The sequence below is a fragment of the Brachyhypopomus gauderio genome, chromosome 18, assembly GCF_052324685.1.
Source record: "Brachyhypopomus gauderio isolate BG-103 chromosome 18, BGAUD_0.2, whole genome shotgun sequence".
In the NCBI taxonomy this organism is placed as follows: Eukaryota; Metazoa; Chordata; class Actinopteri; order Gymnotiformes; family Hypopomidae; genus Brachyhypopomus; species Brachyhypopomus gauderio.
Window position 1 is genome coordinate 7,309,365 of NC_135228.1, and position 27,479 is coordinate 7,336,843.

Below are 27,479 nucleotides of genomic sequence, written 5' to 3' on the forward strand. Positions count from 1 at the left end.
TGCGGGAATTATCAAAGTTCTTCCTTGAATAGAACAAAATATATCAACTCAAATCTATCAAGTGCACCTGCAGGTGTGGTCATGTTAGGTCACACACACTGATAGACAGGTTTTAACAGCTAAAATAGCTTGGGGTCAAATTGACCCCTGAGGACGACCGATGCATGCAATATGTGTTCAGCACGTGACAATTTTATGCTTCATCACTTGTCCCCATAAAATTAGGAAATGTCATAAAATATGAAGCAAAACAAAAAAAGTCAACTACTATTTTAAATTATAAACATTCTATGGGGTAACATTTATCCCAAGGACGATAGGACGGTTAGACAGGTTCTGCAATGTTTTACAACATGCAGTAAAGAGTTTCACCTTTGGACTTTCTGATCCAAGCACAGAAACATTCAGTGTTTTGGAGTGTGGCAGGTTCTTACAGCCTCAGCATACACAGAAAAAGGCCTCTATGTTCTCCTGAACTTTGGAACTTTTGTTCCATTGTCCTTATCCTTGGAGCAAACACACACTCTCTCACTCACACACACAGTGAGAAAACTCTGAAGACTTTACACGAGAGGAACGATACACTAGGAGAGAGAACACAGTGTATATCTGAACCCACAGTGAGTGATGAATTTTGACAATAATTTGAATTTTCTGTAAATAAAAATCTTTCGGTGCAAAGATTTATGACCATTTAGGGTGCATGTTTATTTATGATTTATGATGAAGATTTTAGGTTCAGTGTTCCTTATATTTGTTGCTTGAAACGGAAATATGCATATAAAAAGACTAATTCCTTCATAGTTCAGGTATTATGCATGTAAATACTATCCATGTGAATATTACAATATGTATGCAAAATTAACCTCATTTAAAAACTAATGTGCTGCATTTCAAAACCAAAACATCCACACCACTAATTGAATTGTTACTTTACATTTAGATAAAGAGTGCAGTGAACTACTATTTTAATTTCCATTGTAAAACTGCTAAATGCCCTAAATGTAAATGAACTACAAGTTGAATTCAGGTAATCTGTAAATCATTAAACATGATATGGTTTACAAACTCTCTTTTGTAAAGAGATAAACAGAAATCAAAAACTGCGGAGTGTAAATGATTTTAATGATTTAATTGTTGGAGTGTAGTTGGAAGTATTACTTGAGAATTGTTGGAGGTAACAGTTGTGTGATGTTTAACGAATGTTTAGTCAATGTTAGTGATGGGCGAATGAAGTCTCATGAAGCACAGAGTAGAGGTCTGCACTCCCACCGAGGGTCTCGCGGGACCTGTCATAATATCTTGCAGCGCGGGACAGAATTTAATTGTTATTGGCGGGAGCGGGAGTTTAATTAGTGCAGGCGATGTGGGAGCGGGACCACATATACATGTAGAAAAATCCCGCAAATTAATAAAAAGTCTAGAAAATTATAATAACAACTCAATGATTTTCATGAACAGGAGGAAAACAACTAATCATTTAGTAAATAAGCAATAAACTAATTCAAAATATTGGCTAAGCAACTGATCACGTGAATATGAAGTGTGCGTTATTTTGTCATTTTGATACAGAAATGGCAGAGACTGTAGACGGTCAACCAGTTTCAGATGTGGAAAATCCAATTCAAACAGGCGAATACACCACAATTCAGCCAACTATAGGCAAGTCTGATGTATGGAAGTATGGAAGTCATTTTCCATTGTAATTAATGGAGATGTAAATCGTCTACCATTTGCTTGTTGTGATAGATATCAGAAAGTGTTGGTGTACGTCACCTGACGGCATGTGTTTGGACTGTGGTAAGAAATGGGACAGCGTGATCCATCGCTATATTGCTGTTTTAATAAATACATAAGAAAATTTCAAGTACTAAATTTAATTAATTAAATTCATATTAGGATTGCGGGCGGGGGCGACAGAAATGTGTATGTGACGGGCGGGTGCGGGATTAAAACAAGCCATTTTTTGGTGGGAGCGGGCGGTAACGGGACTAAAACAAGCGGGAGCGGGCAAGAGCGGGTTTAAAAAAGCAGTCCCATGCAGACCTGAGTCTTTCCTAACAATTGTGCAGAAAAAGATTCAAGGCTTCATTGACGGTGACATCTGGTGGACAACTGAAGCCATAACAATCTAAAGAGCATCACTGAAGCAATGGCACTGTTTCAGTCCTATGACAGCAAGAAAAGTGTTTTATTCATTTATATCAAATAATTATTATATTGTCATTACAATAAAATATGCATATGCTATCTCCCATACTCCCATACACACATTGTAAATTAACCCATATAATAAATGCAATTTATATTAAGGGTTAAATGTTGGTTAAGGGTGATGTGTAATGATACTACTTATATAGCTGGTATGGCACCAAACCACCCAAATCTCTCAAACCTGCCATTCTGTCATTGGCTCAGAATGCATTGAAACACCATGAGCCAATGGCACATATTGATAGACTATGAGCCAATGAAAAGCTTCGAAACATTTTGAAACAATGAAGTGCAAAGCAAAACAGCGAAAAGCGAAAGTTTTGAACGTCATCGGTCACGTGACACTGGTGTTTCGATACAAGCTCCGACTATGTTTTGAACCAGTCCTCTTCAGAATAGTGACACGCTCCGAAGCCTCAGTGTCATTTGCCTATCACTAGTCAATGTTCAAGTAAGGTTGGATTCCATACCTGTGTGAAGCTGCCCCCCCCCCCAAACCCAAAATGCTAAAATAACACTGCAGTTTGTTTGTGCCGGGTTTGTGCCCATTTGTGCTGTAAATATTTTCGTTTGTGCTATTAAGGCTTTTAAGTAATTAAAAAATACATTTTCTGACCTGTGACGTTAACCAACCCCCCTCCATGTCCAAATTTCTCCAAAGTAGTCTCAGTCGAATGTACGGAGTTTGTGCTCATTTGTGCCATCAAAATTAACGCTTCAATCACTTGCTTTGTAAAGTTAAAGTCGTTTTATTTTTTTACATGCGTGACGTCACCAGCCCCCCCCCTCCATGTCCAAATCATTCCAAACTGGTCTCGTTCGTTTGTGCTGTTTGTGCTCGTTTGTGCTGTTAAAATGAACATTTGTGCTTAACGTCATGAGCGCACCTCTCATGTGTTTAACTATAGCTATACAATAGAATGGGCTGGATGATGCTGGACTACAGAAGGAACAGGAGGTGAGGGGTAACAGAGAAGGCAGAGTTTCTGGATGACATCAAAGCTTCTGTTGAGAGATTTATGAGGATCTTAATGTTCCCTTATGCAGATCAGCCACATCTTTGTTTAGAAGGCCTCTGTCCAGTGTTGTGGGCAGTGGAAAAGATCAGGAACTGTCCTCTTGCTTCATTGCTGAATTGCCAGAGCAGCTCCAATATTGACCTCTTGAACGTTTCTGCAACATACGAAGCAGGGCATCCACATTCAGGGACCACTCCTTCTCCTGGCCATCTATCTGTTTAGCTCAATGCATTAACATTGCTTTTTTAATTGTCTCTAGATGCTTTACAGGCCAATAGTTGCAGGGAGGAAAATAAATACATTCATGCATACTTTTTGTTGTTTAGTCAAAACTAAAATATCAACAAAAATTCATTACTCCCAAATTAAGGCTTTTAAATACTTTAATGGCCTTAGATTTTTCAATATTGATTTATCAACTTTTAATACTTTATAAAACCCTGCAGACACCCTGTACAACCACAAAATAAAAATATAAACTATGATGGTGATGATATCTGAAACACTTACATCAACTTTAGACACTTTTGCTTTCTGTGATTTAAAGACTTGACCAACTTTATTTGATTTAGAAGTGGTTTGTAGGTCAAAAAATGTTATGTTCATTCTGTTTTAGTTTATTTTAAATCTTGGTTGCCTAATTGTCATGCTGATATAACAAAGTTGGTGGATTCACCTCACCCTGTCATTATTGCCAAATTATGCCCTAAACCTTGCAAATATAAATGTATCTAGCTTTGGGATTATTAAGTTTAAATTGAAGTTAATGGTTTTTGTAACTCTGTTAGTCCTCGACAATGTCTTGATGGTGATTTTAAATCCATGAATAAACGAGGTAAATGTCACGAAAATATAAAACAAGAAAATATGGAATGGCGCTTTTAATGAATAGCGGCCAGTTGTAGTATGATGTCATATGTCATATCATATGACGTAGGTAAAATGGCGGACGTAGTATGTCTGAGGTTGTATGCAAACTGCGCAGTCGCCTACTGAAAGGACACACTGCTTTAACGGTTGCTCACAATGTACTGCATTGAAATATAGTGCCTACTGCTTAAGTACTTCGGATTCAGCCCAGCTCTCTTGAGCAATTGTGTCTGCTCCTGTATTGTGCAACACCTGCATCGTTACAGTTGTACTGGGGATTTTAATATTCACATGGATATATCCACAAATCCAATCACTTCTGAATTAATGAGAATGGTTACCTCTTTTGGATCTCGTAACATGCATGGTCACACTCTAAATTTGATCTAACAAATGTTAATAATATTGAAATTGCTGATGTTGCAATCTCTGATCATTTTGATATATTTTTCAATATGTCATTATCTATTATCTATTAGAACACTAAAGTGCACAATAACCAAGCGTTATCTTAGTGCTGGCAGTGCAGTGGTCTTTAGGGACATGATACAGTCCCTACCTCCTCTCTCAGAAAATGGAGGAATTAGTTAGTTGAAACATTCACACACAGAGTTAGTAATTGCATTGATGCTGTGGCACCAAAGGTATCAAATTATTTCTGGTAGAATTTAAATGCCCTGGAGAAACACTCTCATTTCAAACCTAAGCAAGGTTGCAGGCAGGTTGAGAGACGTTGGCACTTGTTGCTGTGCGCTGTCCGCGCTTGAGTTTTTTGTCTGTGAAAAAACGTGTGTGTGCCAACACACTTGCCTCGTCGTGCCTGCCACCCTCAGTGTTACAATTATGTTTTTTCTATTATTTAGCTAATATGTAAAGCACTTTGAGATGCATGTATGTATAAAAGGTGCTATACAAATAAAGGTTATTATTAATATTATCTGTAGGAGGAGACGTGACCTCCAGAATGAGTGTCTCTGGGGAACAGGACATACAGGAAGGAGAGAGGTGAGAATAACACACACTCAGACAGGAGAGAAGTGAGAATATCACTCACACGCATAAAGGAGAGAGGTGAGAATAACACACACACACACACACACAGAACGGAGAGAGGTAAGAATATCACACACATAGGAAGGAGAGGAGAGAATAACAGACACACAGAGAGGTGAGAATAACAAACACTAATGCATAAATGCTCTATTGTTTAATATAAACATGTTTACAGTGAACTACACTACAGTGTTGTGTGTATGGTGTATATGTTGTATATGGTGTGTATTGTGTATGAAGGTGTGTACGGCATGTGCGTGTATGTGTGTGAGAGTGATTATGTGTAAATGATGAGTATACAGCATAAATGTAGTGAGTGTGTGGGTGTACAATGGTATACGCAGTGTGTATGAAGGTACAATGTGTATATGGTATGTGCATAGTGTGTGTGTGTGTGTGTGTGTGTGTGTGTGTGTGTGTGTTTGTGTCTGTGCAGTTGAACAACACCTTAAATCTAGTTAATTCATCTAAACACTCCAGGAAGACAGTTCTATAGTCAGTGTGCAGAATATATATATATATATATATATATATATATATATATATATATATATATATATATATATATATTTAATTTTGTGTTGTAGTTTGGTAAAGAGGAAGATATATGAAACACCTGCACCCAGCTATGTGTCCATGAAGAGTGATAGATCAATGGAGCCTCCATATCAATTTGGAGATAATCCTTCTGAGTTCAGGTAATGATGATGAATGTGAGTGTTGTATTGAGTTTAGGTAATGATGTAGGAATGTGAGTGTTGTACTGAAAGTTTGTGTGTGTGTGTGTGTGTGTGTGTGTGTGTGTGTTTATTATGGCAAGTCGTTCAGGAAATAATTACATATATAGAAATATAGAATGACTGCTAATTCCATATTCTCAGGTTTCATTCCATATATTCAGACTTAGTGTCACAGTACAGCTCCCGACCCCACCCATTTGGGCGTGTGTTTATGTCGTTTGCGTCTAGTAGTCTGCGTCTGTGTATCTCCGTGGGTGTGGTTGTGTCCGAGTGTGATTATCAGTCTCACCTGTGGCTCGTCTCTCGTCATCACTTGGGGTTTATGTGGTTTGTCTATTTAAAGTGCGTTTGCGCAGTGTCCCGTGCTCGTCTTTGTCTGAGTCTCACACGTTTGTGTTTATGTTATATGTGTGCTGTCCATGCTATTAGTTCACTCAATAAAGTGACGTTTAAATGTGCGAGCTGGATTCCGTGCCTCGTCCTTCCGCCCGCACACCACGTAACAGAAAGACGAGCCGAAACAGTAAAGATGCCTGGACGTTCATCTCGTGCCAAGAAGGGAAAGAGGGCGAGTCAACACCACCACCCCTCTTCCCCTGTGCGACGCTATGATGACAGAGGAGGAGCTGGAGCAGGACCCAGTATGTGCGTCCCTGCTGCGGTACGCACGGGAAGCAAAGAAGGAGTCAAAAGCGGAGCATTACCGCCAGGCTGCCCAGCGAGCTTGGCGATCGGGATTCGGCTCCCCGACGAGGGACTCCTCTCCCCTGGCAGTTGGCAGACAGGGGTTTCCCACTACGTCATCTCCACGCCCCCTGGAGGACACACGTTGGTGGTGTATGCGGGGATGGTGTGCGTGACCCCTCCCGAGGAGGAGTTTAGAAGTGAGGACTCGGGAGAGGAAGAGACAGAAGGTGGAGCCGGCTCCTCCCCATCGGTGTACTCTGCCCTCATGGAGTGCTACGGGGAGGACGTGAGTCCCCCTTCATCTGTGTATTCCGCTTCTACGGTCTACTATGGAGAGGAGGAGGTCAGCCCTCCACCGTCAGTTTACTCAGCCCCTACTGAGGACTGCGGTGAGGAGGAAGACTACGGCAGCCCTCCTCCATCAAAGCGTTCCGCTCCCACCGTGTACAGTGGTGAGGAGGAAGACTATGGAAGTCCTCCTTCATCGGAGTGTTCCGCCCCCACTGTGTTCGGGCGGCTCTGAGGAAGAGGAGATGGAGCTGGAGGAACCCGTACAGAGGACACGGCCAGAGGAGCGACCTCCCAGGAGAATTGGGGTCCCCTAGGGGGAGTTCGGAGGGAGGGGACGGAAAGGCGGTAGGCGTACCCTGCGTCCTCCAACGGCTTCCCTGGCAACTGGGTGCGCACCCACCGAGAGGGCTGCTGGGATGTCCGCCGCATGCGGGGGATCCGCCCGAAGGTGGAGGGAGTACCGCCCACTGCAGTGCCTGCAGGCCAGGGAGCGTTTTCTCCCTTGGCAGCTCTCCTGGCCATGAGAAACGTGTTCCCATGTCTGTCAGTACCTGTGTTTGTGTCTGTCCCCGTGTGTGTTCCAAACCCCCTTTTCCCTCCTGTGCCGCTTGTATTTCATGTTCCGATAGGTGTGTTTGTAAACGTGCCGTTATGTGTGCCTAATGTTTTTTCCCCCGTCTTCCCAGGGAGGGAGTTCTAGGCTGTTCATGGCGGACTCTCCACCGAGGGCGGTCACCCTTGGTGAAGGGCTCTGTCACGGTACAGCTCCCAACCCCACCCATTTGGGCGTGTGTTTATGTCGTCTGCGTCTAGTAGTCTGCGTCTGTGTATCTCCGTGGGTGTGGTTGTGTCCGAGTGTGATTATCAGTCTCACCTGTGGCTCGTCTCTCGTCATCACTTGGGGTTTATGTGGTTTGTCTATTTAATGTGCGTTTGCGCAGTGTCCCATGCTCGTCTTTGTCTGAGTCTCACACGTTTGTGTTTATGTTATATGTGCGCTGTCCATGCTATTAGGTCACTCAATAAAGTGACGTTTAAATGTGCGAGCTGGATTCCATGCCTTGTCCTTCCGCCCGCACATCACGTAACACTTAGTAGTCATTCTATATATATAATTATTTCTTGAACAGCTTGCCATAATATATATATATATATATATATATATATATATATATATATATATATATATATATATATATACTGCTCAAAAAATAAAGGGAACACTAAAATAACATTTCATTTTGTGTTGTAGTTTGGTAAAGAGGAAGATATACGAAACACCTGCACCCAGCTATGTGTCCATGAAGAGTGATAGATCAATGGAGCCTCCATATAAATTTGGAGATAATCCTTCTGAGTTCAGGTAATGATGATGTAGGAATGTGAGTGTTCTACTGAGTTCAGTTAATGATGATGTAGAGAATTTGTCTGGGAAATTAAATATTGCTCTGTTCTAATCTGAATGTCTTGAAGGTCCTTTCTTAATTACCACCAACATAATATTTGTTATAAGTCCTGTACTGTTTCCAACATAATTTGTTAACAGTAGATGTTACATCCAACAAAGGCACATTTGACATAATTTCACAAAAAACTCAAAAAATGGGCCGGACAAAATTATTGGCACCTTTTCAAAATTGAGAGTAAATAACTTTGTTTCAAGCATGTAATGCTCATTCAAACTCACCTGTGATCAGTGTTAATGTTACAGTGAGAGGAGGCAGACACAATGAGCTCTGTAACGTTTATTCACACACACACATTGATCAAGTCCAGCGCAGATCGCGCAAGCACTCAGTACATCTAACATTTTACATGACACAAGCTTCAGACAAAGACGAGCACAGGACATTGTGCGAACGCATATTAAATAGATGTACTACACAATCCTGATCATGAGCCGATGCACAGGTGAGACCGATGAACATGTGCACAAACGACCCACACCCACGGAACTACAAACATGGACATAACCAGATGCAGATGACATAAACCTGTCCCGTGAATAGGAATACTAATTTTGTCATAGTTTTCGTCAACAAACCTTTTTTTCATGACGAAAACGATAACTAAATAAAATAAAAACTAAATAAAAACTATACGAAGGGATAAAAACGATAACGAATTTAATGGACATTGTCATCAACAAATAAAAACGAGACGAAAATATTGGTCAGCTACGACATCCAATAAGACCTGATTTAGTTTTGTGAAAGGTAGGGATAAGTTAAGAGATCCAACAGTTACTACTTTAGCATACACGGAGAGGCCGGACAAACCGGGTAACCATCCAATCAGTACTAACGTCTTCACATCGCACAGAACCCGGGAAGACCATACTAGCCTGTGAACTGTGGTCACTCATGAAATTCAACTCAAAGTTAACTGGACAATGTCAGCAGGGAGAAAGATGAGCCGTGATATATGGACACATTTCTCCTTTGACTTTGAGAAAAAGAAGACAGTGTATAAAGCATATGGGATGATGATGTCGGGAAAAATATCTGCGATGGCATTGCTGTTTTTACGGCACCCAGTTTTATATTGAATGTAATATGCATTGTTCATAACAAACTCCTTATGTTTTTCAGGGAGAGTGGGCCTACTGTTCATAAATGTTTTGTTATTGTTATCCTTAATAACTATAAGTTCAGGTCAATAAAGTTGTTTGGAGATCTGTTTTTGTATATATTGCACATACAAACACTGACTAAAACTAGACTTATACTAAAAACAACTCCAATGACTAAATTATGACTAAAAGTAAACGACATTTTAGTCAAAAGACTAAGACTAAAATTAAATCAAATATTGCTGTCAAAATTAACACTGCCTGTGATAAGTAACAGGTGTGGAAAATAAAAAAATCACACCTGAAACCAGATAAAAAGGAGAGAAGTTGACTCAGTCTTTGCATAGTGTGCCTGTGTGTGCCACAATAAGCATGGAGAACAGAAAGAGGAGAAGAGAACTGTCTGAGGACATGAGAACCAAAATTGTGGAAAAATATCAACAATCTCAAGGTTACAAGTCCATCTCCAGAGATCTTGATGTTCCTTCGTCCACGGTACGCAACATAATCAAGAGGTTTACAACCCATGGAACTATAGCTAATCTCCCTGGACTTGGACAGAGGAGAAAAATGTATAAAAGGTTGCAACGCAGGATAGTCTGGATGGTGGATAAGCAGCCCCAATCATGTTCCAAAGAAATTCAAGCTGTCCTGCAGGCACAGGGTGCATCAGTGTCAGCTCGATCTATCCATCGACATTTGAATGAAATGAAACGCTATGGCCGGAGACCCAGGAGAACCCCACTGCTGACACAGAGACAAAAAAGCTAGACTGCAGTTTTCCAGAATGTATATAAGTATATAAGCCAAAATCCTTCTGGGAAAACATCTTGTGGACGGATGAGACCAAGATAGAGCTTTTTGGTGAAGCATATCATTTTCCTGTTTACCGAAAATGAAATGAGGCCTACAAAGAAAAGAACACAGTACCTACAGTCAAATATGGTGGAGGTTCAAATATGTTTTGGGGTTGTTTTGCTGCCTCTGGAACTGGGTGTCTTGACTGTGTGCAAGGCATCATGAAATCTGAAGATTTCCAAAGGATTTTGGGCCCAATGTAGAGCCCAGTGTCAGAAAGCTGGATTTGCATCCTGGCTCTTCTAGCAGGGCAATGACATACAAACATATTTCAAAAAGCACCCAGAAATGGATGGGAACAAAGCGCTGGAGAGTTCCAAAGTGGCCAACAATGAGTCCGGATCTAAATCCCATTGAACACTTGTGGAGAGATCTTAAAACTGCTGTTGAGAGAAGGCACCCTTCAAATATGAGAGACTTGGAGCAGTTTGCAAAAGATGAGTGGTCCAAAATTCCAATTGAGAGGTGTAAGAAGCTTGTTGATGGTTATAGGAAGAATTTTTTCCAAAGGGTGTGCAACCAAATATTAATTTGAGGTTGCCAATAATTTTTGTCCGGTCCATTTTTGGAGTTTTTTTGTGAAATAATGTCAAATTTGCCTTTTTTTCCTCTGTTTTTTGTGTTATTCTAATACACACAAAGCAAATAAACATGTGCAAAAATCTTCTGGGAGAAATACTTCTGTATACACACACACACACACACACACACACACACACACAGGGGTTGGACAATGAAACTGAAACGACTCTCATTTTAGTGTGGGAATGGCTAAGTTGGACCAGCCTGGTGGCCAACCTTCATTAATTGCACATTGCACCATTAAGAGCCGAGTGTGAAGGTTCAATTAGCAGGGTAAGAGCACAGTTGGGCTCAAAATATTGCAATGAACACAACATTATTGGTGACATACCAGAGTTCAAAAGAGGACAAATTGTTGGTGCACGTCTTGCTGGCGCATCTGTAACCAAGATAGCAAGTCTTTGTGATGTATCAAGAGCCACAGGGTAATGTCAGCATACCACCAAGAAGGATGAACCACATCCAACATGATTAACTGTGGATGTAAGAGGAAGCTGTCTGAAAGGGATGTTTGGGGGCTAACCTGGATTTTATCCAAAAAACATAAAACCATGGCTGCCCAAATCATGGCAGAATTAAATGTGCACCTCAACTCTTCTGTTTCCATCAAAACTGTCTGTCGGCAGCTCAACAGGGTCAATATACACAGCCGGTCTGCTATAGCCAAACCTTTGGTCACTCGTGCCAGTGCCAAACGTCAGTTTCAATGGTGCAAGGAGCGCAAATCTTAGGCTGTGGACAATGTGAAACATGCTGTAATGTATGGAGGACACAGAAAGGGATCCTGATGCAAAAGCTCAAGACTTTTATTTTGATAGCTCTGTACAGTAGTAGGGCACAAAGACACTAGGTTGTTATGATAGGTAGTCCGTGTCGCTACGTAGGGGTGGTTAATCCGGTCCAAGGTCGTGACAGGTAGGCAGTGTCCATGAGGTATCCGAGGGCTAGGCAGGAGATGCGGTCTAGGGAACAAGCAGAGGTCGGTACACAATAGAATCCACACAAGGGTATAACGCATGGTTGGCAATACTTCGCGTCAGGAAGTGGGACGGAAGGGCATGAGAATGTTTGGAATGTGGGTGTGGTGATGGGGAACAGCTGAGCTCGAGTGGCAATCAGGTGACATTCCTGACACATGTATTGTTTACATTTACATTTACATTTATGGCATTTAGCAGACGCTCTTATCCAGAGCGACTTACAAATGTGCTATGTAGTTGCTTGGTGCTATGTAGTGCTATGTAGTTGTTTGGAATCTCCAAAGTAGAATAGATAGTCCTGAACACAAGGTACTCTAAGCTGGAAAAACCACTGGACGAAAGTCAAATGATACCTAACAATTATACCTGAATATACACATCACCTGAGGAAAAATACAGTAAACAATTCCTATAACCCAATTATGCACAATACCTGTGAAAAAGACAGTAAGCAATACCTGTAACAAACACCTGAGGAAAGAGACGATAAACACAATAGATGAAGCATAATTATGCAAAGTGCACTTGAAAGAGGTGGGTCTTCAGTTGGCGTCTGAAGACAGCAAGTGACTCAGATGTTCGGATACACAAGGGAAGTTCATTCCACCACCTTGGAGCCAGGAAAGAGAAAAGTCTGGATGCTTGTCTCCCATGTGTCCTGGATGATGGAGGGTCAAGACGAGCGCGGAGGGCTCTAGGTATGCATCTGGGTTTTACCATGGCCATCAAGTAAGGAGGAGCTGGACCATTCTTTGCTTTGTAGGCCAGCACCAGGGTTTTATATTTGATGCGGGCAGCTACCGGAAGCCAGTGGAGGGAGCACAGCAAGGGAGTGACATGGCTGAACTTGGGAAAGTTGAAGACCAGCCGAGCTGCAGCGTATTGTTCTCTGATGAGTCCACCTTTACTGATTTCCCCACATCTGGGAGAGTTACGGTGTGGAGAAGCCCCAAAGAAGCGAACCACCCAGACTGTTGCATGTCCAGAGTGAACCATTGGGGTGGATCAGTGATGGTTTGGTCTGCCATATCATGGCATTCCCTTGGCCCAATACTTGTGCCAGAGGTGGGGACTCGAGTCACATGACTTGGACTTGAGTCAGACTCGAGTCATTAATATTAAGACTTTTGACTTGACTTGAAAAAATATTCAGAGACTTAGACTTGACTTGGACTTTTAAACCAATAACTTGGGACCTGAATTGGACTTGAACCTGTTTACTTGCAAAGACTTGATTTTTTTTACCCCAAATCTTAATTTTAAAACGCATATTAATATTTATAAAGTGCACCCCATTAATTTAATTTCCGTCCTTCTGACGCAGACCGGCGTTACACCAGCTTCTGTGACCGTCGAGTTTTGTGACCACAGGGGGCGCTATTTCACAGTTTCTGTTCAGAGGCACAAACACTTTACGAATGCTACGTAAACTACGCTGATGCACTTTCTTTACTCGTTTTGTTGGTGTCCACGAGCCAAAATATAACAGATGTTTATATTTACATTTATTGTCTCTTAATTACATAAATGTAACAAGATTTACCATCCCCTCACCATTGCAGCCAACAAAGAAATCATGAATGGGATGTACAGGTGAGCCTTTTTAACTGGGGTCACCAATTCTGACGGCAGCCATCAGAATATGTGACCCCACTGAGTCTCCAGGTAACAATAGTAGCCTACACCGTGACCCCACAATAACAGAAAACAATGAAAAAATAACCCTAACCTTTTATTAGTCTATATTTAAACATTTTATCCAAATGTTTAGAATAACCATTCGTAATGACAGCATCTTGCTTACGATGAAGCTTGCTATTCGTAAAGCGTAAATGCATCAGCGTAGCATTCGTAAAGCGCTGGTGCCTGTAAAAAGTTGAGTTGAGTTGACTGTCTTTGCTTGAGACTTGACTCGGGACTTGAGGATAAAGACTTGGACTTACTTGAGACTTGCAAAACACTGACTTGGTCCCACCTCTGACTTGTGCTAGATGAGTGTGTCACTGCCAAGGACTACCAAACCATTCTGGAGGACCATGTGCATCTAATGGTTCAAACATTGTATCTTGAAGGCGGTGTGGTGTATCAGGATGACAATACACCAATACACACAACAAGACTGGTGAATTGGTTTGATGAACACGAAAGTGAAATTTAACATCTCCCATGGCCAGCTCAGTCATCAGATCTAAATATTATTCAGCCACTTTGGGGTGTTTTGGAGGAGCGAGTACGGAAACATTTTCCTCCACCAGCATCACGTCGTGACCTGGCCATTATCCTAAAAGAAGAATGGCTTAAAATCCCTCTGACCACTGTGCAGGACTTGTATATGTCATTCCAAAGACGAATCGACGCTGTATTGGCCACAAAAAGAGGCTCTACACCATACTAATTAACAAATGATTATAGTCCAGACATTGACAAGGTAGAAATAATGTTTTTTTTTTTTTTTTTATAATTTCCTACTTTAAACTTTGCTTTCGTCAAAGAATGCTCCCTTTGCAGCAACTACAGCATTGCAGACCTTTGGCATTCTAGCTGTTAATTTGCTGAGGTAATCTGGAGAAATTTCACCCTATGCTTCCAGAAGCCCCTCCCACAAGTTTGATTGGGTTGATGGGCACTTTTTTTGTACCATACGGTCAAGCTGCTCCCACAATAGCTCAAAGGGGTTGAGATCCTGTGACTGCGCTGGCCACTCCATTGCTGATAAAACACCAGCTGCCTGCTTCTTCTCTAAATAGTTTGTGCATTATTTGGAGGTGTGCTTTGGGTCATTGTCCTTTTGCAGGATGAAATTGGCTCCAATCAAGCGCTGTCCACAGGGTATGGCATGGTGTTGCAAAATGGAGTGATAGCCTTCCTTATTTAAAATCCCTTTTATCTTGTACAAATCTCCCACTTTACCAGCACCAAAGCAACCCCAGACCATCACATTACAGATGGTGTCAGGCACTCTTCCAGCATCTTTTCAGTTGTTCTGCATCTCACAAATGTTCGTCTGTGTGATCCAAACACCGCAAACTTTGATTCGTCTGTTCATAACACTTTTTCCCAATTTTCCTCTGTCCAATGTCTGTGTTCTTTTGCCCATATTAATCTTTTTCTTTTATTAGCCAGTCTCAGATATGGCTTTTTCTTTGCCACTCTGCACTGAAGGCCAGCATCACGGAGTCGCCTCCTCACTCTTGACGTTGACACTGGCGTTTTGCGTGTACTATTTAATGAAACTGCCAGTTGAGGACCTGTGAGGCATCGATTTCTCAAACTTGAGACTCTAATGTACTTGTCTTCTTGCTCAGTTGTGCAGCGGGGCCTTCCACTTCTCCATCTACTCTGGTTAGAGCCTGTCTGTGCTCTCCTCTGAAGGGAGTAGTACACACCATTGTAGGAAATCTTCAGTTTCTTGGCAATGTCTCGCATGGAATAGCCTTCATTTCTCAGAACAAGAATAGACTGTCCAGTTTCAATTGAAAGTTGTCTTTTTCTGGCCATTTTGTGAGTTTAATCGAACCAACAATTATAATGCTCCAGATTCTCAACTAGCTCAAGGGAAGATCAGTTTTATAGCTTCTCTAATCAGCAAAACTGTTTTCAGCTGTGCTAACCTACTTGCACAAGGGTTTTCAAGGGTTTTCTAAATATCCAATAGCCTCCTTACACAGTTAGCAAACACAATGTACCATTAGAACATTGGAGTGATGGTTGTTGGAAATGGGTCTCCATACATCTATGTAGATATTGCATTAAAAACCAGACAGTTTCTAGAATAGTCATTTATCACATTAATAATGTATAGAGTGTATTTTTGATTAATTTAATGTTAGCTACATTGAAAAAAAACTGTTTTTCTTTCAAAAATAAGAACATTTCTAAGTGACCCCAAACTTTTGAACGGTAGTATATATATATATATATATATATATTAGCGCTGTCAATTCCAGGTGCTGCGATTAAAAGTCCTCACCAGGATTTTGCTCAGGCTTCCTGGATTGTGTTGATTCCACTAATTTTACCTGGATTGCTAATTAGAAAATCTAGCAAGCTTGAGCAAAATCCTGGTGAGGACTTTTAATCTGGACCTGGAATTGACAGCACTAATACTAATACTAATACAGTGGGGAAAATAAGTATTTAGTCAGTCACCAATTGTGCAAGTTCTCCCACTTAAGAAGATGAGAGAGGCCGGTAATTGAGATCATAGGTAGACCTCAACTATGAGAGACAAAATGTGAAAAAAAATTTGAGAAAATCATTTTTGTCTGACTTTTAAAGAATTTATTTGCAAATAATGGTGGAAAATAAGTATTTGGTCAATAACAAAAGTTCATCTCAATACTTTGTTGTATATCCTCTGTAAGTCTTCACAAGGTTGGCACACACTGTTGCTGGTATGTTGGCCCATTCCTCCATGCAGATCTCACGTTTCATCTTCATTGCCCTTGCCAATGGAAGGAGGTTTGCACCCAAAATCTCACAATACATGGCCCCATTCATTCTTTCATGTACACGGACCAGTCGTCCTGGTCCCTTTGCAGAGAAACAGCCCCAAAGCATGATGTTGCCACCCCCATGCTTGACAGTTGGTATGTTATTCTTTGGATGCAACTCAGCATTCACTGTCCTCCAAACACGACGAGTTGTGTTTTTACCAAATAGTTCTACTTTGGTTTCATCTGACCATATGACATTCTCCCAATACTCTTCTGGAACATCCAAATGCTCTCTAGCAAACTTCAGATGTGCCTGGCTTAAGCAGGGGGACACGTCTGGCACTGCAAGATCTGAGTCCCTGGCGTCGTAGTGTGTTGCTGATGGTAGCCTTTGTAACGTTGGTCCCAGATTATTAGTGGTCTTGTAGGTCTTCCATTTTCTGATTATTGCTCCCACAGTAGATTTCTTCACACCAAGCTGCTTGCCTATTGCAGATTCAGTCTTCCCAGCCTACAATTGGGTTTCTGGTGTCCTCCGACAGCTCTTTCGTCTTCACCATAGTGGAGTTTGGAGTGTGACTGAGGTTGTGGGCAGGTGTCTTTTATACTGTTAACGACTTCAAATAGGTGCCATTAATACAGGTAATGAGTGGGGGAAAGAGGAGCCTCTTAAAAAAGAAGTTACAGGTCTGTGACAGCCAGAAATCTTGCTTGTTTGTAGATGACCAAATACTTATTTTCCACCATTATTTGCAAATAAATTCTTTAAAAGTCAGACAAAATGATTTTCTCAAATTTTTTTCACATTTTGTCTCTCATAGTTGAGGTCTACCTATGATGTCAATTACAGGCCTCTTTCATCTTTTTAAGTGGGAGAACTTGCACAATTGGTGACTGACTAAATACTTATTTTCCCCACTGTATATATATATATATATATATACATTACACTTTTTGACGACTGCTAAAATGCATTTGTCCAATCTGTAGTCACATTTTCAAAACTCTAAACACATTGATCACAACATCAGTCTTCAGTGGCTAATCTAATAATTCAATTCATGTTGTTATGGCACAAAATGCAGTCATTTTACATTTTTTATAATGCTTACATTTCCTATACACACAAGGTTATCCAAAAACAAAATTCTGGATCATTTTTGCCCTATTTACAATTGCTTGCACATAGCATGTCAAAAATGAAAACCTAAGGTTTCAAAACCTTAAATTCTGTATAAGTGTGACGTTCGGCGCAGCCAAGGATGAGAAACAGAATCCTCAGGTTGCAGAGCAAACGGTACTTTAATTGTAACGGGTATTGCACAATAGCGCACGAGAAACATCAAACATGCACACACAACGTGCAGACTTTAGACAACGACGAACACAGGACACTGCGCGAGCGCACATCAAATAGACAAACCACATTAGCCCCACGTGATTACGAGACGAGTCACAGGTGAGACGAATTATCACAAGACTTAACCTTAACCACGTAGTTCCACAGAGGCAGACGATGCACGTGGACAACGTAAACACATGCCCAAAAGGGAGGGGCCGGGGTCCTCAACGTGACAATAAGATGCAAAGTTCTGCAAAAACAAAGGCTATTACTGTATTACACAAATATAGATCAATAAAATAAAATATATTATATATCAGTGGGGAACCGTCAGGGCCCTCTACGCCCTCTCAAAGGGCCTAAAATATTCTTAAAACATATATATATATATATATATATATATATATATATATATATATATATATGTATATATATAATTATCCAATTTTATTTAATCTACTTACAGTTTTACAATCGACATCTAAACAATTACAAAAATATAAGCAAATAAATTATTCACCCGTGTCTATTCAATCTGTGTTGGAAGGTGAGGGGTTAAGTAGAAGCCTGTGAGCCTGTTGAGCCTGTGTCTCCCCCTATCAGGACTGTGATGCTCGCTGTTCGTTTACAGAGGGCCTGGCAGTTATAATTCAGTGCAAAACCAGTTTCAAATGACAGTAAAATTGACCAGTCATATCTTCCCTCTTAGTGGGCAGGCTTAACTGTATGATAATTTCCGCCCGCTGTGGCAACGCTAGCTGTCCTACCGCCGCTAGCTAGTTTCGATTCAGTCCTTTTGACATCCTCATTTACATATTCCGCTTCCGAGAACCACGGAGCTGTGAAACCTTATTTTGTTTGGAAACTTATTTTGCTTAACAAGTTATCTAGTACAAATGTTATTGTTTATTGCGTTTCTAAAGCTATACTGTCGTCTCGGTTATTTTTAGGAGTGGAAAAAAAAATTTTGGGGGGTGGGGGGGGGGGGGGGTGGGGTAGCGGGCCCAGGTTTAATGGTCACGGTTCTCTACATACATATATATATATATATATATATATATATATATATATATATATATAACAATTTGTCCTGCAATCTCAAGAGTGCTGGTTTGGTCCTTCACAAATGCCAGATTGGTCCCTATAACAGTGACCTCCTTCTTTCGTTTTTGAATGAACTCTACCAACAACTGGTCCCAGAAGCAGAAATGGAACAGGTGGGAGGAAACATGAGGACATTTGTGATGGGACAATGTAGCATTTTGTCATTCTCATTTCATCACAAACTGGTTTATAGACCATCCAAGAGTGATGTCCCTTTTCCTCCCGCCCATCTCGCCTTTCCTCAACCCCAGTAAGGAACTTTTTTCAGTCTGGAGGTGGAAGGTGTATGATCATCGCCCCCATGACCAAATGTCCCTCCTGGATGCAATGGATCTTGGCTGCAGAGACAGTTCAGCTGAAGACTGCCAGGGGTGAATAAGGCATACCAAGCTTTTCTATCCCAGGTGCATGGCAAGGGCCAACATCGGATGTGATGAGGATGAAAACATGTGGCCAACTGCTACATTACACATAACAAGACTGTTCAGTTTTGTATTCTGTTTTTTTCCCCTTGTGTGGCTTTTTTGTACATGTGTATTTTTACACAAATGGGACCATGGCTAATTATGTTTACAATTACGGTAATTATTTTTTAGGCCACAATTATTATTTAGGTTAGGCCACAATTTACAGTAATGTCCCTAATACAGAAAAATATACCCTTTACTGCAAAACTGTTACTGACTCCTTTTTTGTTTATTCTACATTCCATATAGTACCTAACAGTAAATATCACTCATTGTGTAGACAGTATGTTGCCAAAAATGCACACATTTGAAAAAAGTCCAAATGAAGCAGATTACAGTAAAAATGAACTGACTAAGAAAACAACAGATGTTACTGTTAAATGTCTGTTATTTGCTGGGAGAGAGTAAAATATTACATGTAATACTGTTTCTGTATTGCCATCAAATGTTAGTTTTTTTACAGTGGTTGTGCCGTGATTGACTATGTTCATCTCGAATAGAGAATCTGTGCTATTGTTTGAAAGAATGATTGGATACTGAACCAGGTTTGCTGTGTTTTAACAAAGTTGGTGTATAAAGAGAAACTTTGTTTGCATTATGAAATGCAGAGTTTTTATTTAGTTAAGAAAATGCGCTTTTGAACACGATGTTAACAATTTGGCTATTTGTGTGAGGTCAATGTGTTGGTGTGTTTAAAGTTTTGACAATGTATCACAAGTATTGGGAAACGCATGTTAGCAGTCATCAAAAACTGTAAGATATATTTGCACTTTAATTTTGTGTTGTAGTTTGGTAAAGAGGAAGATATACGAATCACCTGCACCCAGCTATGTGTCCATGAAGAGTGATAGATCAATGGAGCCTCCATATAACTTCGGAGATAATCCTTCTGAGTTCAGGTAATGATGATATAGGAATGTGAGTGTTGTATTGAGTTCAGGTAATGATGATGTAGGAATGTGAGTGTTCTGGGTTTAGGTAATGATAATGTAGGAATGTGAGTGCTGTACTGAGTTCAGGTAATGATGATGTAGGAATGTGAGTGGGTAACACTTTACATTAAGTGTTTACTTACTAACATTAATGCATTAGTTAACATAAACAAAACATGAAGTAACACATTAACAGTGATGGCTAAGTTACCTTGAAAAAGTAATCCGATTACTGATTACTCCTTTTAAAAGTAACTTAGTTACGTTACTGATTACTTGATTTTAAAAGTAACTACGTTAGATTACAAGTTACTTTAGTAGTTACATTCAGCAGCAAAATTAATTTTTCCAATACTCACTTTATTGGAAGTGCATTTTTAACAGTAACAATGTATTGAAGCAGGTTCGGTAACCGAGGCAGAAACTGCTTAATCCAAAAATCCCGAGGAGGGAAACTTTATTGATAACGCAACCCTGGTGCGCGCAGGCCCCGCCCCCCCAGTGTCACTTAAAGGGCCAGACTCCTTGAGTGGCCAAGTGTCCGTTAGTGAATTCACCGTGAGCAGTAGTAGTCGCTACAGTATCTCCAGACATTACGTTTGTGTAGCTGCGCGGTATTATTTGTACATTTATTTGTAAACGTAATACAAGTGAACTGTTCAGTCAGACAGCTACCTGTGAAACGAAATACCATTACAATTTCAAGCAATTTAAAGTAGGCTACGTTAGTCAAAATTCCAGCACTTTTCAAATGTGGAATACAGTGCAACATTAAAATTCGTCAGGTAAATGTTCCTTCCCCTGTTTTTGAGGGGTGTTTCTTTACACTACCACATATCGTTACGGGAGGACACTGCAAAAAAATGAATTGTAAAACGTGCTCGCGCTCTCACAGGGTCGCGTGCGGAGTCGAGCGCTACGGTCAGACGCAAAAGTAAAACTGAGCCAAGAAGAAAGCAAAAATATATATTTTTACTAGGGAAAATAAAAATAGTAACGCACAGTTACGTGGATAAGTAACTTTAATCTGATTACTGCACTGGAAATAGTAGCGCGTTATATTACTCGTTACAGAAAAAAGTGGTCAGATTAGAGTAACGCGTTACTGACATCACTGCACAATACCAATAATTAACTAACGTTAAGTAAACAACGTAAAAAAAACAGGTGCATTAGTTAATGCTGTGTTTTTATGAAGTGCAAACTGTGGTGTTGACTAACACAAAGTAATGCATTAGTTAACATGAACAACACATGAAGTAACACATTAACAATAATTAACTAACGTTAAATAAACAATGATGATGATGTAGGAATGTGAGTGTTCTACTGAGTTCAGGTAATGATGTATGAATGTGAGTGTTGTACTGAGTTCAGGTAATGATGCTGTAGGAATGTGAGTGTTGTACTGAGTTCAGGTAATGATGCAGGAATGTGATTTCAAATGTTCCAGCTACAATGTGTTCCTAATAAACCGAGCATAGTTAAGACAAGGAGTGTGAGACACAGACAGTGTGACGCTCGGGCGAGGCGACAGACGAGACAGAGGTCCTTGCTCTTTTCCGCACGTCACGGTTTTATTTTTACACATATAGCGCAAACAGCGCATGTATAACATAAACAACGCGTTCACACACATAGACTCAGACAACGACGAGCACAGGACACTGCGTGAACGCACATAAGCCCCGCGTGATTACAAGACGAGCCACAGGTGAGACGGATTATCACAAGACACAACCGCACCCACGGAGATCCACAGACGCCGACTAGGAGACGTAGACGACGTAGACACACGCCCAAAAGGGAGGGGCCGGGGTCCTCAACGTGACAGACTCCCCCACCAAGGGCACTACCCTAGCGCCTTAAGTGGCGCTTGTGGGCCGCGGCCCATGGGTTAAGAATCTCTGCATTACTTTATAGTGAAGACACATGCGGATACAAACAAACAATGTGAAATGTGAAAGCATATGAGCAAGGCACTTAGGGCTGAGTGAAACAAACCAGAACAATGCAAATGCAGGAAAACCAACATTTTATATTTAAAACATAACATTTAACACTGAGATACAAGGAGGACACGTAAATCACATAAACCAAAGTTAAACAAAACTTGGGCAAATAGACACTACTACACAGCAAGCCTGGGGCTAAGCATATGGAAACACTCTAGACATGAGACCTCAAACAATAGGATAACGCTAAACATGTGAACTAACACAGGGAAAACAAGGACCGATAGAGCTAAAAGACACAGGAGATAAGGCAATAAACAGCTAAAGCTAAAGGACTAAATACACACAACAGGCAGGAACTAAATGCAAGGGATACCAGACCAATTCAAGGGAACACAGGAGATATTGGATTTACAGAAGTTCAATGGATTCAACAGATAACCAGGCTAGTAGCATTTTCCCAGGTCATGCACAGAAAGCAGATCAACAGTTAGCATATACAAAGCAGACACCAGAATGACTAGCACAGAAGACATTACACAAACAGCTTCAGCTTACACAAACAATAACCAACAACTAAGGTAGGACACACATTTAAACACTCTAGACATGAGAGACATGTGAACTCATGAAGTTCTATTATACCTATAATGAAGGTGGGGACACAAGGAACAGGGGGGTGACAAACCGAGGAAAACCCAGGGAAATAGAAAAACGAGGGCAGAACTAAACATACAACATGATACAGGGGAGGAAGTGGAGCCTTATGTGACTCAAGTGCTATAGTCTCTCACAAACGTGTAGTGTCTGCAAATGACAAATGGATTAAATGTGTAGAGGATGTGGTTCAGGAGAATATATAATACTAGCAGATGGGCAAACTAGTTTAAACAAAGGAAAACAATTTAACTATTATACACCCTGTTACACCCTGTATATGAACATGAGTTAGTAACTGTAATAGGTTCCTTCTTCCTTTAGTTGAGGGTGGAGTAGTTAATTTGGGTTTAGAACAATAAAGGTGTTTTTAAGGTGAACCGACTTCAGAGATAATAACAAAATAAAATAATTGTAATCATGTGTTTTGTAATAATTGTAATCATGTTTTTCTGTTGTTTTAGAGCTAGTCTCTATCAGCAAAAGCTCAAACACAAATTACTGGAGACATATAAAAGAATTAATGAAGGAATCTCAGATCATGGAAGTTCACCCCTTCTGAATGAGATCAACACAGAGCTCTACATCACAGAGGGAGGGAGTGGAGAGATCAATAAAGAACATGAGGTGAGACAGATTGAGACAGCATCCAGGAGACCAGCAACACAGGAGACACCCATCAAATGTAATGACCTCTTTAAAGACAAACTCATCAGGACAGTGCTGACTAAAGGAGTTGCTGGAATTGGGAAAACAGTCTCTGTGCAGAAGTTCATTCTGGACTGGACTGAAGGAAGAGCCAATCATGACATCCTCTTCATATTTCCACTTCCTTTTAGGGAGCTGAATTTGATGAAGGAGAAAAAGTTCAGTCTGATGGATCTGCTTCACCACTTTTTCCCAGAAACAAAACAATTACATTTAATAGACTGTGATGCTTACAAAGTCATTTTCATCTTTGATGGTCTGGATGAGTCTCGACTTCCTCTAGATTTCCAGAACAATGAGAGCTTATCGAACATAACGGAGTCAACCTCAGTGGATGTGCTGCTGACAAACCTCATCAAGGGGAATCTGCTGCCCTCTGCTCTCCTCTGGATAACCTCTCGACCAGCAGCAGCCAATCAGATCCCTCCTGAGTGTGTTGACATGGAAACAGAGGTAAGAGGGTTCAGTGACCCTCAGAAAGAGGAGTACTTCAGGAAGAGAATCAGAGACCAGATCCTGGCCAATAGAATAATCTCACACTTGAAATCATCAAGAAGCCTCTACATCATGTGCCAAATTCCAGTCTTCTGTTGGATTGCAGCCTCTGTTCTAGAGAGAATGGTGGGTGAGGCAGAGAGTGGAGAGATCCCCAAGACTCTGACTCAAATGTTCACACACTTCCTGATCTTTCAGATCAAATATAATGACAGAAAGTATCATGGCAATGCTTATGTTGATATTGAGCGGGCTAGAACAAGTTTTCTGGCACTGGGAAAACTGGCTTTCCAACAGCTGGAAAAGGGCAACCTGATCTTCTATGAGGAAGACCTGAGAGAGTGTGGCATTGATGTCAAAGAGGTGTCAGTGTACTCAGGAGCGTATGCCCAGATCTTCAGAGAAGAGTCTGGACTGCACCTTGGGAAGGTGTTCAGCTTTGTGCATCCGAGTCTTCATGAGTTTCTGGCTGCTTTATATGCATTTCTCTCCTTCATCTCAAACAACACAAATGTGTTGGAACAGCAAACCCCTGCAGTCCAACATGACATTAAAAGATCAACAATGTTTGACTTCCTTAAGAATGCTGTGGACAAGGCCTTACAGAGTGAAAATGGACATCTGGACCTTTTCCTTCGCTTCCTTCTGGGTCTCTCACTGGAGTCCAATCAGACTCTCTTACAAGTCCTACTGACACAGACAGAAAGCATCTCTCACAGCAAAGAGGAAACAGTCAAGTACATCAAGGAGAAGATCAGGGAGAATCCCTCTCCAGAGAAATCCATCAATCTGTTCCACTGTTTGAATGAACTGAATGATCATTCTCTAGTACAGGAAGTACAAACATACCGGAACAAAAGAGGTGACTATCGTCTCCATGAAGCCAGTCTCTCTCCTGCTCAGTGGTCAGCTCTGGTGTTTGTGTTGCTGAACTCAGAAGAGGAGCTGGATGAGTTTGTCCTGAGTAAATATGACCCATCACATGAATGTCTACTGAGACTGCTGCCAGTGGTCACAGCATCTAGAAAAGCTAAGTGAGTATTTTCATTCATGAACACATGAAGCACTGGGGGGAGTTTCCCTAAAGCATCATAGAATCAGTACAAAATCATAATATGACTCAGGACATTGTTATCTGCAAAAATGAATTATCACACACACCTCTCTCTCTCTCTCTCTCACACACACACACACACACACATGTTCACTGTATCTCACTGTAAGGAGTTTCTGTACTGTGTTGGAGTAAACTCTACTGCATAGTCCAGCATGAGTCATGAATATGCATAACCAATTTATTACAATTACTGACTTTAGCATTTACATTACATAATGTTAATCACATACATTTCATGTTTGATTAACATAATACACCTGGTTATTACAACTGGTTATATGACACAATACACATTATAAATAACAAAAATGCAGCATACAGATTATGTTGACTATTAAAATAGATGACGACTAATTTATATAATCGATGCGTTGTTTTTGTTTTTTTTTTTTTACTTTGTTGTCTCCAAACTGCTGCGCCTGCCTTTCTGTCCTTGACGCACATGCGCAATAGTGGAAACTGTGGGAGGCAGTGGACTCCCAGGATGTTATACAAACAGGCTCTGGTATCTTGGCTACCCCGCTACGGAACTTAAAATTGTGGGATCACTTCAAGAAGGAATAGGAATAACAGAAACACGAGGAACAGAGACATTGGAGTGACAGCGAGGAGAGGGGGGCGTAGCCCTATGTGACAGTACCCCCTCTCAAAGCAAGGTCAGACAGGACAGGAACCAGACTAGGACAGGACGGGGAACGGGTCGAATGTTGACTTGCGACACTTTTTGCTCGTACTAGGAATACATTTGGCAGCTAAGTTATCATTACTGACCTACGCGTTGGCCCCAACATGTTTTGCGTTGAGGTGGTAACGAAGGGTGGAAGTGCTCCTGTGATAAGCGAACTGACCTACGTGTTAGCCCCAACATGTTTTGCGTTGAGGTGGTAACGAAGGGTGGAAGTGCTCCTGTGATAAGTGAACTTCTTCCTGCATAAAGTGCAAATAACACTATTTTTGTTTGTACTTCCATCTGGAAGTTTCTTATATTTAAATTTCCCATCCACCAGCGTAGCCTCTTCAGTCATCTCCATCATGCTCATCTACGTAATCTGTATGCCTGGAACTCGTGCACTGAGAAACATTCCACAGTGCGAAAGTGTCTCATTCATTAAATGCGTTAATTTTTTTAGTTCTTTATTTCCCCTGTAATTAATCAAAATTAACATGTTAAACTCCCATCCCTACTTTAAACATCTCGTAGTCTCATGTTTAAGATTTTATACGGGTTTGCTCCTCCTCCACTGAGACAGTTTGTAAAACAAAAAGATAGCAGGGGTAGTGTGGTAACAAGATCATCTATTAGATGGGATTGTATAGTACAATATAGATATAGTAAGTTTGGGCAAATAGTTTTTTTCTATTAGAGCTAGCCAATACTGGAATGGTCTACCAACTACGAACATGCACGAATTATGTGAATTTTAAATATAAACTAAGATATGGCTGAAAGCAAACCAAATCTGTAATCATTGATATATCATTGAGATATATATATATATATATATATATAAATATATATATATATATAAATATATATATATATATATATATATATATATATATATATATATATAATCTATATATAATGTGTGACGGGCAGGTGTGAGCAACTAAAAAGAAAGGAAGCGATCACGCCAAGTCTCAGGGAAAGAGGATGGTTTAATAGAAAGTGTGCAAACCAAAAACCCGTGCATGGTTCCAGATTAAGGAAATAATAACCAGCAGTCAACTGGTACAAAGACAAGACATATATAGACGAACAAACGACCCTCAGGTGAGACGGATCACGGGTCCCGCCCACCTGAGGGACGAACATCACGTGACCAAAAACAGGACCGCTGCCGCTGTAACCGTGGGCGACCGGTAGGGGGCCCCCCCACAACGTGACAGACCCCCCCACCAAAGCCGCACTTCCCTCCGGATGTGCGGCTTACAGCGGCAGCACACAAAACACAACAAAGGGGCGGGGACAAGACAGGGACCCGTTCCCTGCCGTCCTAGAGCTAAAACACAACACATAAGGCTCCTCGTCACAGGACGCAGACAAGGCAGGGACCCGTTCCCTGCAGTCCTGGAGCTGAAACATAAAACAGATAGGTTAGCTCGCCTCCTGGGCGGGACCCTGGACCGACTGGGCCGTCAACAAGACGATAACCACGCCCCGGTCGGTCACAGGGCCCTCGCGCCCTAACCGGCCTTAGGCCGCTTAACACTAGAACTCCTGAGAATTCAGGATTCTGAGGACATCACCCCTCCTTCTTCTCCTTCTTGCCAGCAATTAGCAAAGCCAAACATCACCCTTTATTATGTTAATTCACAGAGCAAGACTGAGGCAGCAGCCTCACCCAGAAAGTCTCTGATCACAGAGATCACAGATCACAAAAAAGCAGAAACACAAAT

The 27,479-nt window shown here is 41.0% G+C and overlaps 1 protein-coding gene across 1 annotated transcript in view; it reads left to right on the forward strand.

The window, feature by feature from the left end:
• The first annotated feature begins 7,301 nt into the window (after positions 1-7,301).
• The window catches only part of LOC143482387 (NACHT, LRR and PYD domains-containing protein 3-like), a 32,438-nt gene continuing 12,260 nt past the window's right edge, over positions 7,302-27,479 (forward strand). Inside the window, exons 1-6 of the mRNA XM_076980730.1 lie at positions 7,302-7,445; positions 7,561-7,633; positions 7,889-7,901; positions 8,127-8,237; positions 20,004-20,114; positions 23,224-24,996. Of these exons, the coding sequence (XP_076836845.1) occupies positions 7,302-7,445; positions 7,561-7,633; positions 7,889-7,901; positions 8,127-8,237; positions 20,004-20,114; positions 23,224-24,996 (2,225 nt within the window). The remainder of the gene's footprint in view (positions 7,446-7,560; positions 7,634-7,888; positions 7,902-8,126; positions 8,238-20,003; positions 20,115-23,223; positions 24,997-27,479) is intronic.